The sequence below is a fragment of the Saccostrea echinata genome, unplaced genomic scaffold (genome assembly GCF_033153115.1).
Source record: "Saccostrea echinata isolate AGI-Se365-2 ecotype Australia unplaced genomic scaffold, CSIRO_AGI_Sech_v1 ptg000048l, whole genome shotgun sequence".
In the NCBI taxonomy this organism is placed as follows: domain Eukaryota; kingdom Metazoa; phylum Mollusca; class Bivalvia; order Ostreida; family Ostreidae; genus Saccostrea; species Saccostrea echinata.
The window spans coordinates 267,043-284,393 of record NW_026889797.1 but is presented as its reverse complement, the minus strand read 5'-3'; the positions used below and the strand labels follow the sequence as shown (position 1 = coordinate 284,393).

The 17,351-nt window shown below is 31.9% G+C and overlaps 1 protein-coding gene across 2 annotated transcripts; it reads right to left on the bottom strand.

Annotated features, from left to right (window-relative positions):
* Nucleotides 1-2,516: 2,516 nt before the first annotated feature.
* Nucleotides 2,517-15,748, bottom strand: LOC133203179 (alpha-1,3-mannosyl-glycoprotein 2-beta-N-acetylglucosaminyltransferase-like). Of its 2 annotated transcripts, none has more exons than XM_061339019.1 (12): nucleotides 15,653-15,748; nucleotides 13,798-14,019; nucleotides 12,613-12,733; nucleotides 11,533-11,662; nucleotides 10,447-10,561; nucleotides 9,824-9,962; nucleotides 9,333-9,467; nucleotides 7,853-7,943; nucleotides 6,569-6,673; nucleotides 5,361-5,451; nucleotides 5,064-5,234; nucleotides 2,517-2,711 (listed from the first exon to the last, which is right to left on the bottom strand). In XM_061339019.1, the coding sequence occupies exons 2-12, from the start codon at nucleotides 13,891-13,893 to the stop codon at nucleotides 2,598-2,600; spliced, it is 1,308 nt and encodes a 435-aa protein (XP_061195003.1). In that variant the 5' UTR covers nucleotides 13,894-14,019; nucleotides 15,653-15,748; the 3' UTR covers nucleotides 2,517-2,597. The 2 variants fall into 2 exon arrangements, with proteins under 2 accessions (XP_061195003.1, XP_061195004.1); XM_061339020.1 differs by having other exon boundaries at nucleotides 2,518-2,711; nucleotides 12,640-12,733.
* Between the last annotated feature and the right edge of the window lie 1,603 nt (nucleotides 15,749-17,351).

Sequence of the window (17,351 nt, the reverse complement as noted above, 5' to 3'; positions counted from 1 at the left end):
ACAGCTTTTTAAGCGTATCTATTTCAGTGGTTATCATGCATGTATTTTAGCTCATTACGCGCCGCTATTATATGCTTATCCAAATTCTCCACTAAAATTATGATGTATATTTATGTAAATGATGATGTTGATCACAGACATTATTATGATTGCACTAATTAGTCAAGAACTACTGGTGCATTCAATTTTTTTACGCTTATATATGTACCTAGATGTATATACAGTTCAACTGTATTTAATTCAGCACACAGGTCTTAGGAAACACAAAACGCTTACAAAACGTATCATTAATTTGATATTTTTTTTTTTTATAGATAATTGTTGGAAAAAATATTTAAACATTTATATTGCAAGAGATACATGTATGACTGACATTTAGCAAACTGTTGACAAAATTTAAAAAAAAAAAAGAAGAAAAAAACCCCCCATTTCTTATACAGAGAAATAGCACCCAGTTACTTCTGGTTTGTTTCAGACCAAGATAAGGGTTAGTTTTTCTCTAAATTTACAACATATTACTTTTCATAACAGCTTGGAATATTCACATACATAATTCTGATAAAACAAAATCTAGTTCAAGATTATCAATTTCAATTTCTATGAACTATGAAATATTTTAAGAAATTTCTAAACGACAGATAAAAAACAAAAACTAGACTTTCATCAACATAAAAATTCCCCCGTGCACCACTCGCTACTACTCTAACTAAAATTTCTTGCTAATACTTAGATCAGGACAACTTCTGATAATACAAGCCTTGTATGTTTTAACTACTGCACGAACTACGGTACATTCTAGTTACATGAATACCCTAGGAAAAAGGAAAACTTAAACGGACAGGAATATCAAAACAAAAAACACAGAAGTAAAAAAGATAAATATTGCATTATTAATAGCAGTAAAGGGATGACTAAAACTACATCAATGCATGCCCATTACTTGTACATGTATTTTACGAAGTCTTGCACAAACATTAAATGATTTGTACCTTCCATTTTACGTTTTTATTTATCCTTTAAAAAAACTCTCTCTCCCCACCCCTTTCAAAAAAAAAACAAAAAATATTTTTAAAACAATGTACTCATTTATTTGTATGCATCCAAAAAAAAAAAAAAAAAAAAAAAAAAAAAAAAAAATAGATGAATTCGGATGATAAACTAACATCTTTAAAGAGTTATACGACTTGCCTGTCTTCATAAAAATGTCACAGAGAAGCTACTGATGCTACAGGGGATGTGAATATTGGCTAGCTTACATGTAGCTTACTTTGTAATTTAATTATCTGTTCCCTAACAGTACAATGAAAAGAAAACACACACACACAAAAACATGTTTATCACAATGTAGAAAGGGCACATGGGTTTGTGTTTCAAAGTGACAAACATTATCTATTCCTAAAGAAATAAATCTATTTAGGTAAATCTAATTTAACAGAGCACCTTTCCTATCAGTAATCTTTATAAAAATATAAGAAATGACGTACAAAGTTTGATGCAATGCTTGAAACCCACACACAACTGAACCAGGCATTTTCTTAGTCTTTGTGAAAGAAGTTACACTGTTCAACAACCCTATTATTCAAATATTATATTATCTTTTATTGACAGTATTTTATTGATAATTTGTGCATTTTTTATGAACAGTGTACAGAATTTTCACCCTAATTCCAAATATTTTTGGACATTCAAAAAATTTAAGAGTATTAGAGGGCCAACTGGCACATTTATAGGTGGCCTAGCTTAAAATATCAACAAATCAAGATATGGCACCTTAATAAGAGCAAAACCTCCTTAACAAAACAATAAATTTTACATCTATAGTAGAAATATATAAATATATTTAAATATTTCACTTAAAGTTTACTTCACAGTTGATTGTACTGGGTCTTCTTAAAGTTTAATAATCTTCAACCATTCTAAACGTAATTTCAGATTTTGTATATTACAGAGAAAAAATATTAATTTAGTAAAGAAGCCTCAGTAAGTGTATGTGTAGATAAATTAAGCAAATATCAATATTGGAAATGTAATGAAATTGGCAGTCAAGTACAGTTCAACTTCAGTATCTCGAATATAGATATCTCAAATATCATGGGCATGTCAAGGTATTTAGTCCACACCATTTATTCTATAAATATTTTCCCCTTGTTATCTCGAATCCTTTGATGTCTTGATGTTTTTTTCTTTGTCTCATCGATGTTCAAGATAACGAGGTTTGACTGTATTGTAAAACCTTCCATACATCAATCTACACTGCCAGAAGGAAAGTTTTCATAATGTTAAGGATTATCAACTTCACAAAACTGTCACTCAGCACTCTCTATCCCCACGTATGTATCATCACATAGCTACACACACACACAATTTTCTCTCTCTCTCTCTCTGTAATTTGAATAAAATATCAGCTAAGCACTCTGAGTTCTCCACATCAGAGTCATTATGATTTTATACTTTATACAAGAGATTTAAAAAATGGAGATACAAAAAGAAATAAAAAATATGAGAAAAAAATTTTAACATTATTGGATCTGCATTTACGTATAGTGGTACCCTTGGTATGACTCTTGGATTTGACTTGATACTATGTCCAGCAGGTGTCATGACCACTTGAGGTCATACCCCTTCCAGTTTGGGGGCGGGGACAGGTAGATCCTCTGTCCACGGTATATAAAACTGACCACACCATTGTATGCCACTCTTGGGACTCCAGCCTGCAGTCAAAAGATAAATCTTATTAAAATGGTGCATTAAACTTCTAAATAATTCTTACAAAAAATTAATATTTTAAAAAACTTGGTACATGTATCAAAAATTAAAACTCTGAATATATTGGAGTTATTGTCTCTGGCTCATACATGTGTACATGTATACATGCATTGAATTTCCTAATTTAAGTGACTGTATGAAATTTAAAAAAAGTTTTGAAATGAGATTACTCTTCATAGGTCTTTGTACAGAATATTTTATCTTTATAATTCCCATAGGTACATGTATGTAAGAATTTTCTTCTACATTCAAACAATTTCACTTGTAACACACATAACAATTTCATCCTCACATTATGGTACCAAATCAGCAATACTTTAGTTACATATTCCATTATATGAGCATTTGGTAGGCATTCATAAATCCTTTTCTGATTTATCAAGCTTATCTTGAATTTACATATACATGTATATATAGTTTTCTTCTTTTCTTTTGTGATCTGTTTATCATACTACTGGTACATACACTGTAAATGTACTTTTTTGTGTGGGGTCATAATTCTGCAAAATCACACTTTCTGTTTAACCCATAGGTAGAAAATTAAGCAGATTTCTTGCATTGTTATTGAATGTACTTTAAGCATGCTGTGACAAATTTCCCAGGAAAATTTGTTACTGCATACACAGCGCAAATTAATCCCACTCAGAAACAGAGATGTGTTTGTGAAACACTGATGCCCCCGCATGGCAACTTATAGCGAAGGTTAAACTTTCTCAAATGCAAATCAAATATGTTGGTACCCAAAGTAAGGTTTTGTCTCGAGGAATATACCTGTGAAATATGAAAGCCCTAGCAGCAGCTATTGAATAGATATGGAAAACGTTAAAGTTTTTCAAAAGTAATTCAAACATCAAGGTCAAATGGTCAAAATTAATGGTGCCTAAGGAAGTATCCAAAGGAAGGTCTTGTCACAAGGAAAAAACATATTAAATATGAAAGCCCGAGCAACAACTTTTCAAAAGTTGTGTCCAAGGTTAAAGTTTTCGAAAAGTAGGTCAAACTCCAAGGTCAAGGTCAAAGTTGTTGGTATCCAAAGGAAGGTCTTGTTACAAGGATTATATATGTGAAGTATGAAAATCTAGCACCAATGGTTCAAAAGTTATGGCCAAGGTTAAAGTTTTCCAAAAGTAAGTCAAACTCAAAGGTCACGGTCAAAGGGTCAAAGTTGTTGGTATCCAAAGAAAGGCCTTGTCACAAGAACTACATATGTGAAGTATGAAAGCTCTAGCATCAGCGATTAAAAAGTTATGGCCAAGGTTAAAGATTTTCAAAAGAAGGTCAAACTCCAAGATCAAGGTCAAAGGGTCCAAGTTGTTGGAATCCAAAGGATGGTCTTGTCACAAGGATTATATATGTGAAGTATGAAAGCCCTAGCACCAGCTGTTCAAAAGTAATGGCCAATGTTAACATTTTACAAAAGTAGGTCAAACTCCAAGGTCAAGGTCAAAGGGTCAAAGTTGTTGGTATCCAAAGGAAGGTCTTGTCACAAGGATTACATATGCTAATTGTGAAAGGCTTAGCACTAACCATTCAAAAGTTATGGCCAATGTTAAAGATTTCAAAAGTAGGTCAAACTCCAAGGTCAAGGTCAAAAGGTCAAATATGGTGGTACCCAAAGAAAGGTCTTGTCACAAGGAATACACATGTGAAGTATGAAAGCCCTACCACCAATCGTTCAAAAGTTATGGCCAAGGTTAAGTTGGGAAAAATTTTGCAAAACTGGCTCAAACTCCAAGGTCAAAAGGTTAGATATGGTGGTACCCAAAGAAAGGTCTTGTCACAAGGAATACACATGTGAAAAATGAAAGCCATAGCTCCAACCAATCAAAAGTTATGGGCATTGTTAAAGTTTTTGTGGACAAACAGACAGACAGACGGACTGACAGGGCAAAAACTATATACCCCTGAATCTTCGATACGGGGGCATAAAAAGTACTTCTACAGTAGTTACATGTATTTGGGATTGTTCTAGGGTGAAAATTACAAATTATCCATTAGAACAGGAACTTACCTTAAATCCAAGACCAAGTGATATACATATGTTTATGACAATTCTAAGATACAGTGATTTCAATACAGTATAACTTATTTCATACTTTTATCCTTAACTGGGTCAAGTTTTCTCAATACAACAATAAAGGGAAAATCATATCTAATTTTTATTTTTGAGAAATCTTTGTACAAGTTTAACTTTCATTCAATGACTTTTTAAAAAAATGAACAATACATGTATAACTCATATTTCATAAAAATAAAACTATTACAAATATAAACTGGGGTATGGTTAACCACAGTACCTTGAAGTCGTCCATAATGCCAAGCTTCTTGGCTGTGGATTTGAATTCTTCTTTGGTAGAGTATAAAATTTTTAAGGCCTTCAGGTTTGACCTATGACCTGACATGGCTTCTGCTACTGTCACTTCTGGTGTCTCTTTCACCAGCTTTGTAAAATATGCATCATATTTATCCTGAAAATATTCAAAAAATTATCTAAATTTATCCACATTACTATAAGAGGAAACTTTGCATATGCTGAAAAATAAGAATTTTCTACTGCATTATTTTATTGTTCACAGCATAAAAATGTATTGTACCTTCATTAAGTATGTAAGATCCTTCTTTGTAAAAGGCACAAACTTGTTATTCAGTTTTATAAATTTGAGATGCTTTTCATAAAATAACCCCCTGCAAAATAAAAAATTTGTTAGTGAACAAAATATTATACAGTCTGACATATAATATCTGTATTCTCATAAGATTAATTTTCACTTTTTTTTTACACACATAGAAAAGCTGAATAATTTCAATTTTCCTCTTATTTATTCTTTGTAGTTTTATCATTTACTTTTGAACTTTGATATTCTTCAACATTGATATCTGAAAGCAATGGATATGTTAAAGTGAGTTAAGTCCAAAAAACCTGTTTTTCTCTCTGTTTTTTAATCTCAATATTTGAAATCCTAAGACATCGCAACATTTTTTCTTGGTTTGGTTTGAACATATTTTATTGTATAAATAATATACAAATGGTTTGAACACAAGTTCTAACAACTTACGAGATTCTCACCAGATTTTTTCTTGGTTCCATAGAGTTAAAGATAATGAGGTTTGACTGTACATATACAGTGGAGCCTTGCTAATCTGGATACCAATTATCCAGATGCTTAACCTTCCGGACAACATTTGTAAGGATCAATTTTTACTTATATGTTTGGTGTTCCAATCATCGATTATAATTGAAAATCAGTCGATTGCTGGCATAATCCAAGCGCTCAATTACAAAATTTTAATTCCGATTAATCAGGTTATTTTTTTTATTTTACAAGCGTAATAGTTTTTAAGCCAAATAATCCAGCCGCAACTTATCTATTAACTTATTTGTGTATCATAATGGCACAGAAGAACAGACAATGGTATTCATACCCGGGTAACAATGCTCATTCCCAGGTATGGAAATACTTTGGATTCTACAAAATGAACGAAGAACCACTGGACCACCACAGAAAGTAGTAAAATGTATTCACCCATTCTTACCATTTAATAAAGTAAATTGACAGACTTTGTAAATGTCCGTTTATTATTGATAATTAGTTGGTTACAGTAGCCCGATCATCGATTATGAAATTCTTACCGATTCCCATTACTAGTATCTGGTATAGTTTTATACGTCTTTTTGTGATTTTACTCTACATGGGATATAGATTTCAACCTTTTATGATAACTTTATTCTAATTTTAGAATGTGTGATACTATCCTATGGACATCCTTGGCTTATACCACCTGGATTTTTTATTTTACTTACTTGCTGACCCCTTTCTTGCCAAATGTGCTGGTCCTGCAGATTTCAGGCCTGATACAGGCCCGACCCTTCCTCTGGTCTGGGTGTCTCATCCAATCATCCCAAAATCTACCAGAAAAAAAAAATAAGTAGGTGAAGCCAAAAACTACATAAAACAGTCATTTAGTTTGACCATACACTACTTCACTTCATATTAAAAAGATTTTTTTCTGTAAAAACTTAAGGACCCTCTCTACTCTGCACCCTATTTTCAGGGTACTTTTGTGTAATTAGACTGACCCACCATTTGACATATAAGTAGAATAAATTGTAATATGAACTGTATCACATAATTTAATATGAATCCAAGTATTCTAAACATTATATTAGACCAAGATAGAGTATTTGAAAACTTTATATGCATGTATTTTATCCATTTGAGTAAGCGAATGCAATTTTTCTTTTCTATTACTTCATTGTCTTTGAAGATTTTTCCTGAATAAAAAAGGCATGCTCCCTATATTAAAAATGAGTTGGTTAATTTCAAAATATCCTCCTTTATGCTATATAATTTTCTCAAAGTCCAAAAAAAATATTTCATCAGTGTATAGAGGGTCCTTAAAAAGAATTTACATGCTAAGCCAGATATGACCTTCTGTAAATCTTGTACAATTTAACAATTCTTGATACATAGATTTAAGAACACTACCTCAGTGATTCCAATTATGCACCATACTGATATGATAACAAGATTGACATCAGGAAAAAAAACACACTCATATCCCCCCCCCCCCCCCCGATTATAACCCCTCATATATTTTGCATTTCTGTTTTTACACAATAAAATCCAGAAATGTGAATATTACTTTCTTTTAAATCTACGTCCTCATTCAGATCAGGATTAGTATTTCAATTTTCTATTCAGCAATAGTTTATAATACCACAGATGTTGGTGTGATTTTGACATCTGACAGAATGGTGTTTACTGAAAATGTATCAAGCAAGGACTACTGCTAATGAAAGACTGATGTAACTGCATAGTAAGAGATATGTTCAGTTAAATGGAACACTACAGTGACTTTTATTCAGGCATATGCACTGCTTGATGCTGGCAGCTGTCAACAGAAATTTGTTTACATTGTTACAAATTAGAAATAAAATACACCCATCTGCAACAATTTTAATTTTCAATAAAATTTGGATAAGAATTTAGGAATTTTTATACTACAGCCTTAAAAGGCCATGTACAAATATATGAAATAAACTTTGCGAACTTCTTAACTTCTTGGTTACATTCGATCTACTTACGCATTTGGCCATTTGGGTCCTAGTTCCAGCCAGGTGGACTTTTCCATCATCCAGCCCAGACCAGGAAAAAAATCAGTTCTATATAATAATTCTACAAAATACAAAGTACAAATGAGATCAACATATACAATAGTGTCGTTCCGATAGTCACCGACTATTGAAAAATCGTCGTTGAAGGCAGTGCTTCAGCAACAATTGATAGAAAACTTTACAATTGATGGTCCTTAATTTTTTTGAATATACATAAATTATCTTTTTAACCAAACTGGTTTATCAAAGGATCATTATCAAAGGACGTTTCTTTATTTCTCTGGTAAATGGAGGACATGCTTTCCAACTAAGCATGTTTTCATGTTGATGTCACAGATTTGTATTGAAAAATTGTTTTCATATCCAAGGATATCTGAATAGTTACATAGTTTACTTTATTTGATGAAACCTTTAATTAAAGTTCAAACTATCGATCTTACAATCAATTATATTTTACCGATTGAATTTGATAATTGATAGTAAATTTGGTCTGATTTTGCAACACTAATATACATGTACAATATGTTTACAGGTGTATCTCTAAACAGTGAAATAATGTAGACAAAACAATTCCTGGATGAACAATTAACATAAAAACAAATAAAATTAATTAATAGTTTCTCAGACCAAAAATTTCAAAATTCAGTACAGCAGGCAGGTTTTTTTTTTTTTGGGGGGGGGGGGGGGGGGGGAGCAGGTGTTATACCTTTTTTTCATGCCAGTCAACAGTCAATGTTCCACAAAATGATGATATCAACTGATTCTTACTTTTTTTTCTTTACGTACATTAGTTATAATATGTATTCAACTCTAAATGTTATTCCAAAAATTTGTTTAAAAGTTAATCAATTCATAATATACTGTATTAACAAGAAATATATAGATTATTTATCTAATAAAAAGTCTATCTATTAGCATTTGTGAAAAGGGGAATAACTCAATTTTCTTTTTCAATTTGGAAAAATAGAAAATTGCATTATTTCCTTTTTCAATATGTCAATAAAATTGATGAATGCGGCAGTTTTTGACCTCATGAAGTGGTGCCTGAGAAACTATTGATTAATTTTCTTTGGCCATTTGTATTTCCATAAAGTGCTTTATGGCCTGATGTCACAATTATAAACTGGTTGTCAAAACAGTTTACAAGCTAAAAAAAAATTTTAAGTATCAAGAGGTACCAGAATATATCGTCAAAATTGTAAGTGTTGAGAATGAACGTGTATACACAAGTGTAAAATGTTCATAAAATGATCATCATTTTTTAATGCATTGATTCAGTCACAAATAATGCAGGGTGAACATGAGAGTTTTGTAATGCACCAACACCCTCATGCCCTTACTCCATTCCTATGCAAACTTTGCTTGATTTACAACACAGTGCTCCCCCACCCTCCCTAAAAAAGATAATTCAATGCTTTGATCAATGAACAGTTTATAATGTACTCTATACCTGCATCATCAGACACCATCTCCACTTTGCCGTTATCGTTCCACGCTGACACACACCACAGACTCGGGTCCTGATGCAGGATAGGGAATGTTGCAGAAAAATACTCATAAAAATCAGGGGAAACGTCTAAGTCATCTATAGGTAAAAGAGATTTTTTTAATGTCATAATGTTGAAAATGAGAAGAGAAATTTTTTCTGATTAATATCTTAAGTAAATCCAGCAAATTTGAGTTATTTTGAAATACATGTACATATTGTGTTTGTTGAATTTTTACTTTCTTCAGAAAGGTGAATTTGGTTTAGTATAGGTACATTTGGTCAAAGTAAATATGTACATGTATGTACATGTAGTATTTTCTTTTAAAATATTTCTGCATTTATTCTTTATTCCTTCCCACATAGATTTTGGAAAATTAATCTGAATGACAGAACGTACACGTAAAAAAAGAATTTATTTTGGATAATTCGATAAATGTACATGTAGGTCGTACCTTCTACAATAATCACAGCAGAATGATTATAGGTGTGAAACACCTGATTGAGCGCCCATTTATAGTGACGACTCAGCTTGTAGTAACCCTGGAACTTCTTCTGTGGCCAGGGAAGGTGAATATCACTTAAATTTGGGTGCTGTAAATTAAAAAAATTATTTGAATATATATATATGTCTCTAATTTTGATGCTGTGAATGAAAAAATACTTGAAAATACTTAAATTTGTGTGCTGTAGATGAAAAAATAGTTCAGTGTATAAAGAAATTGAATTTCGATCAATATAGTTTTCATGAATTGCAGTGCATTACCTGACTTATTGTAGAAATTGATTGGATAATTTTACATTGTATCAGTGCTGAGAGGTGCTAACCAACAGGTTTATTTCAGTAGAAATATTTGAAAATATTCTCAAGTCAGTTTTATACAAGTACTAATGAAAGCACTCATTGCTAAAGAGAGATAACTCTAATGTACATTTATAAAACTTTCATTTTCTCTCAAATTTCCTTGAATTTCATTTTTATCCCCACCCCCTGTTAAGGAAGATGTCATGCTTATACAGAAAAATTCCACTTCAGTAGGAGAGGGTAATTGTCCATAAATCTTAATCAACTTTATACCTTAATATGTTGGATTCCATGATCCACCACGTAGCGTTGTATGACATCAGCAGTAGGTTTGTGTCCACAGTCTTGACTTACAATGATGGGGAATTTGTCTTTATTTGGTCTGTATCTAGATATATCAAAAGATACATATAGGAAGAACGTTGATTTACAAAGAATTTAATTGTTTTCTAAATGGGAAAGGAGGATTAGAACTACTTTTTTCTCTTTTCTGTCTGAGAAAATGGTTCCTCAAGATCAAGTTTTCATTCTGTGGTAATTGTACTTAATTTTATTTTATTTTAATATTAGTCTGTATATTTTTATTGCAGGGGTTTCATTCATTGATTCATTCACACATGGACTGTGCATTACTCATCAATTGGTTTTAATTTAATGCACTGCTTTACTAATATATTTGATTTAATCCTAAACATCCCTATTTATGATAAGGGTTATATACCCAAAACTATGGGTTAAGGTAGTTTGAAAGATCAGTCTATTTATAAATAAAGGTATTGTCGATTGTGGAATCAAGATCTGGCTCTGAATTATGAATTTATTATTTTATATCAATTTATTAGGCCATGATGTACTAAATACTCTGTAGTATAAAGTCATACAGAGAAATCACACAGCTCCATACATAACTATCATATAGCATTGTAAATATTTCAACATACCGGTATAGAGAAATATTACTTATTCAATCTAAGAGTTTCAAAGAGTTATCACCCTTTGATTGTGATTAATGACCTAAATAAATGTTTCATGTTTAGATTGTGACTGTTTTGTTTTGTAAATAGAATGTGCTTGTCTACATGCTGTTCATACACTTATATGTTGTTACTATTTTTTTAGGGTAGATAATCACCATCTTATATTATTATTTTATCTATAAATTTCCATCATTTAACATATCTCCATGGAATAAAAAGATTCCAATCCTGAGCCATCTTGTTTATTTCTACAAGAACCGTTACAGTATTTTGAGAAAAAAATTATAAATAAACATCAACTTGAATAAGATAATGGCATGTAAACAAAAATAATGGTTATAGTAAAAAGGAAATAAATGTAGGATACTCTCTACAAACTCACTTGAGGAGGAGATCCAGGCTACGACTGACCGTCGTCCGATCACAGGCGATGAGAAGGATGGGAAGGATGATTTTGTCGATGTTAAATGGAACAGGTGTGGTTGTCTTATGGATTTCTCTGTCAAGTTTCTCTATAAAGAAAATCTTATGAAATTCAAACCTAAACTTTATTTATTGTAAAATACACCTGCTAGGTTTTATGCTTTCCCAATCACCATGTATTTGGGAAAAAAAAAAAAAAAACTCTGACATTAATTTAAAAGAAATCAAAGTTGTTTTATATGACTGTTACATATGTAGGAATTGATAAAATCTAACATAAACATGATTTAATTCTATAATAAAAATATCAATCTTCACTTATTTCAATTAATTTCTTTAGAATGTGTCTGGATTATAAAGTTCCCTAAAACTTTACAGTTATGACATGTACATTAAACTGTAGTAAACACCAGGATTTAATACAGCTCTGTACATGTACTTATGAAGTTTAGGAGAAAATCTTTAGATAACTCAGTATAACCCCTGGTATAACTCTAAATATTAGATGTCTGATATTGTACAACAAACTGTAACCTTAGTATTAAGTAATACGACATGCAACGGTAACACAGATCAATATAATGCCCTCTAGCCTAAAACAGTAGATAATGATTACATGTACATCATGTACATGAACCTGTCACAGTACCACAGAAAGACCTCCCTCTCTCTCTTCTAAACTAGCTAGTACAATTTCATCAGTAGTTTGGACTACAGTTGGTGTTGACATGCTTATACATGTACCTGCATCAGACAGAATTGTCAACAACAGTATGATGTAATTTTTCATCAGGGTAACTTTAATTCTGTTTGATGTGGGTACATTTAAAAGCATGTCGACAATAAACGTGATTTCATCAACATATGATCAAAGCATACACTGCATACAGGCTTCTTTTTCTCAGAAAAGACCTGTAAGACTTGTGGCATCCCATTGTTTATCAGCAACATCCAGAAGTCCAGACTATCAGTGAAATTGTCCTAATCCATGCAATACATTCCTATGTACCAACACTGCTTTTCAGTTTAAACATCTCACCTGCTAATTTTTGCTCTCGAAACTTACGTAGCTGTTGCAGCAGTTCCGAATTTTGCGAGAGCTGTCGATGGATGTCACCTTGGAGACCTCTTAACTGGTCTTCTACTGAGCCAGAACCAGTCTAGAAATGAAGGCATAAATTAAAATAAAGGTTTCTTTTCAAAACAATTTTTTTTTAAATGGTTCCTCTCCACAACTATTTAAGGTTATAATAACATAGTCAAGTAATATAATTTACATATACATGTATGTTATAAATTTCATGAAACCAAAAGCTAGTACTACATGTAAAATATTCTCCAAATAAAGCAATCAGAGATTAAGTGTGGAAGCTTTGAGAGGAAGAGGTTATCACAAAATATTAAATCAATTTCAACTATCAAACTGACATTATGATTGCTTTTGAAAGCAAAAAGTTCATATACATGTATTTAGATCTTGAACCAATACATGTTTTAAAATACACTCTCAGACAATTTTCTGCTACCGTATATACTCGCCTATAAGTCGGTTGTATTTTTTTAGGTTATTTTGGAGGGATTTGCCATTGACCTGCTTATAAGTCGGTACAACTTTTGCCAGAATCAGTTAACAATTTCAAATCAATGCTCTGATGTTTAACCTGGTTTCGATTAATATTTTTAAAAAATACTTAATTTTAAATCATTAAGAAAAATATATAATGCACATTTAAGATAAAAATAAAGTTATCAAAATATGTAATTACTTTTACTTTATGTATAATTTTAGAATACATAAATGATTTAATATATCTAGACTTTGTTCAATGATAATCGGCAGAAATGTGAATAAAATACTACACTTCGCCCTCCAGAAAAAATACTAATCTTTTTATGACTCGCCTATAAGTCAGACATAGAGTTTTGGACCAAAATTTAACTCCCAAAAAAACCGACTTATAGGCGAGTATATACGGTAAGTCTGAGAGGGCCAATTAAGGCCATTCAATTTGGAAAATAAGAGATATTTTGGGAAAATCGAAGTATAGTTCAACTTTAGTATCTTGAACATTGATATCTCAAATACCACAGATATGTTGAAGTTAGCTTAAAAGTCCCAACTACTTTTTCTATACATATTTTTACCTCGATATCTGTTCAATGACCCTGATTATAGACAATTATGAGCTTTGAAATATTCAAACTACTGTACAATTTATAGTACCTTTCCAGGGTTCTTTGAGACTAGCATGTAATACATCAGCAAATTCCAGGTGAGAAAAATCACCACCACAATGGCCACCAAGTGTTTTCTTCTCATTGTTTACATCAGTTCCTGGTCCTAGGTATTCATAGCATGGAAACATGATGCCATAAAAGGCCAAATCTGCTCATGGTCCCTGTCTTTCAAACGACCCTTACTCATTTTAATGAGAGTTTTTACATTCTGAAAAGAAAGAAAACAGTATCTAAAAATCAATTATCCTTTCTTCTATATTCAATTTGCAATGTTTGACATAGTAGGGTTGCAGGAAATACAATTTCTATTCATATTGCCTAATATAGACGACTTTCACATTTACAAAAGGTTATTTCATTTCCCTTTGTGGGGTTAATCGGCATAACCCACTGTACTTATACTTATAAGTATACGTACACTTATACTCGCTTATAATGCCCTGTTCACACGGAGAGTTCAATTCACAGTAAATTTATGCAAAGTAAAATGATGTGAATTAAACTAATGCAAATTAAATTGCATTCACAAGACAGCTAATGTGAAGTAAACTACTGCGAATTAATTTTATTTCTACTACATAAGGCTATTCAGTAAGGCTATTATGACAACATTTGCAAATCACGTCATATTGTGCAGAGCAGATAATACATTTGACATAATGTCATAGTGTCTGTACGCATTTTAGTGATTTACATAATTTTCTTTTGTTTTCAATTCAAAAGTAGCACAAGTACCTATATTTTACCACCGACATGTAGCCTATGACTTAATTTTGCCCTTACGCATGCGTCAGAATTTAATTCGAATTAGCTTCGCTTAGAGTTCACATGGAGCTAATACGAAGTAATTTAATGCGCAGTAAACTAATTCGTATTAAACTAATTTGCATTAAATTTTCCATCTGAATGCGGATCAAATTTAATTCCCAGTAACTTACGGTTAATTCGAATTAAACTCTCTGTGTGAACAGGGCATAATATTACAAACTTAATCAAACCTGTATGTATGTTCATTATGTTTTCTTTCATGCCCCATATCATGGCAATGCAGGAATGGTTAAATTCTCCAAAAGCATTTGAAGGTTTAAAATATTTATACATGTTATAGGTAAGTTACAAAGGATATAGTGAAAAAATAAGCATTACGCTGATAATGGGAGATAACTCTTAGGAATGTAAAAGTCATCTATTATATATGAATTGACCCACCAATCATGCCAATTACATCAAAATTAACCTCCTTGTCAGTCTTCACTAAAAACATTTGGAAATCTCAGTATCAAAAGTGCCCCTTGACCCTTCCCCACAAACATCAATATTATTCAATATGAAACATGTGAAACAGTTGGAGGAAATAGAGGAATCTTATCTAGGATTGCTGGCCATTTATGACAGAAATCCTTGGTTTAATCCCAAACAGAAAATACACCTGCCTCTATTATAACACATATCTAGGTTTATACAGAGACTTGGAGGAGAATGGAAGATATAATCTCATATAATCTGCAAGTACACGTCGATAAGCATGATAAGAAAAGCATACACCATCATTGCATGTTCTGAACTTAAATATCCTTCAGTGTTGTATAAGTTCAGTTAAACAAATGCTATCTAGGAATTAATTTAACTACTTTGATGTTTGAATACTAACATAATCACCACCCTAAATTTGAAATTTATAAACGTAGAATGCTTAACCTGTTAAAAAAAAGAACGACTGAGGATATTCGAACTAATTCGACGTGTCACAAGCAGACGAAGATTATGGGTGTCAGTTTACTTGTCACAAGAAAAACAAAAAATAGAACCTCTCCTGCTAGAAATGTTCAAAAAATACTTACGTAAAGAAGAAATTACGGCCACATTTATTGATTAGAGGATATTTTAGCTTCCTTTTCCTGACAAAAAGAAGAGTAATCTCGCGTTATCAAGAAACAGTGTCTAGTAGAGGGAAACGAAAACGATAGGAATGTAATTTTACGGTTTACATGTAGTTCCTCAATAACACGTAATGCCTCTAGCAGAGTAGAATCGTTTTTAAAAGGGGGAGCCAGAAAAAAAATTGACAACTTGCCTGAAAAACTTTGACAAGCAAACAAAAAATAAATGGATAAATAAATAAAATTTTAAAAAAATCCAAAACTCGTGGAAAAGGGGGGGGGAGGGAGGGGACGGGGGAGTTATGACCGTCTATATTGTTAATGCGATACAGATCATACAGATTTCATTTGAAAGGCAATTTCACATTGTCCCAATTTGGTTATGTTATACAGGGAATCCAATCCAGTTGACCCCAATAACTTTCCTAAATGTGAAAGTCGTCTATTATATGAGACTGAACTCAAAATAAAAGCGATAACATTTATGTGTATTAACAAAATGTACCAGGCCTGCCATATATAGTGGACGAGAGCGCTGTTGAAGGGAGATGGGAGTCGGTTCCAAATTTCTCTCAACCAATTTTTTTAAAAATACATTATCACCACATTACCATGATCTGACTGTATTGCAAAAAAAAAAGGGGGGGAACCCCCCCCCCCCCCATTTTCAATGAACATTTTCAACAGAAAATGCTTCTCTAAAATTAAAAAAGAAAAGAAGGAACAATTTGTTTTCCCGGAAATATCCAGACCTGGATTTTTAACTTTTCCGGGATGGGATGGGCGGGGTTGGACCATGGGGTGGTTGTTTACAACTTCTCGCTTTTAAAAAAAAATGAGAAGCAAACAGAAATAGAAGAAAAAATAAGAAACAGAACTATCATGAAAAACTATTTCGTCTGGGGGATCTCTCCAACTTGACAAGAAGTCCATGTTTCCTGGGAAAAGGAGGGGGAGGGGTCATTTCTAAGTAACTTTAACTTATATGTATATACTAAACGTACAATGTAAGTCGTCTTTGTTATTTTTCTGACAGTTTAAGATTTCCATACGCAGAAAGGGAAAAATAAAAAAGTTAAGTCACCCTTTGGGGTTATTTTCTTTTTTTCAACCAAAGTTAAGATTTTTTTTTAAATATTAAAATATCTATTTTATCAGTTTTAAGTAGAGTTTGTTCAATAGACCCAGAGTCTCAACGGTGTCTTCCCACTTAGCCAACATTTTGAGAAAAATACAGGTAAACACAGGTAAATCTGTGTCGGCTACGTGGGAATGGGGTGCAGGTGGAGAACAAAAGAATTTAATTAACTGTAGGCTATAGTCTGTTTTAAAATGTAAGCAGAATAAAATTGTTTAATTATGAGACAATGATAAAGTAATAGGACCTTATAGGATCCTACATACATGTAATTAAATAAGACATGGTTGTGTTTATTATGTATAGAATGATCTAAATTGATTCTTTAGCCAGGAAATATGTAACTTTTTTTAAACAAATATTTTCATTATTATGTTCTTTAATATTAATCGAATATTCAATGCACGAATAAATATGTTTAATCACAACTGATAACTATATTGTGGATTATTTAACTTTATTGCCAATGTAAACAGTTTTTATACCTTTTTAATTAATTTCTTAATTTTCAATATATATTTT

What these genes read in the sequence shown, in the direction of transcription:
- LOC133203179 (XM_061339019.1), bottom strand. Translation starts at nt 13,893, where the DNA reads ATGAGAAGAAAACACTTGGTGGCCATTGTGGTGGTGATTTTTCTCACC. An exon ending in TCTCAAAGAACCCTGGAAAG is followed by an intron (nt 12,734 to 13,797) that starts GTACTATAAATT and finishes CTTCATTTCTAG; the next exon opens with ACTGGTTCTGGCTCAGTAGA. An exon ending in AGCCTGGATCTCCTCCTCAA is followed by an intron (nt 10,562 to 11,532) that starts GTGAGTTTGTAG and finishes TGATATATCTAG; the next exon opens with ATACAGACCAAATAAAGACA.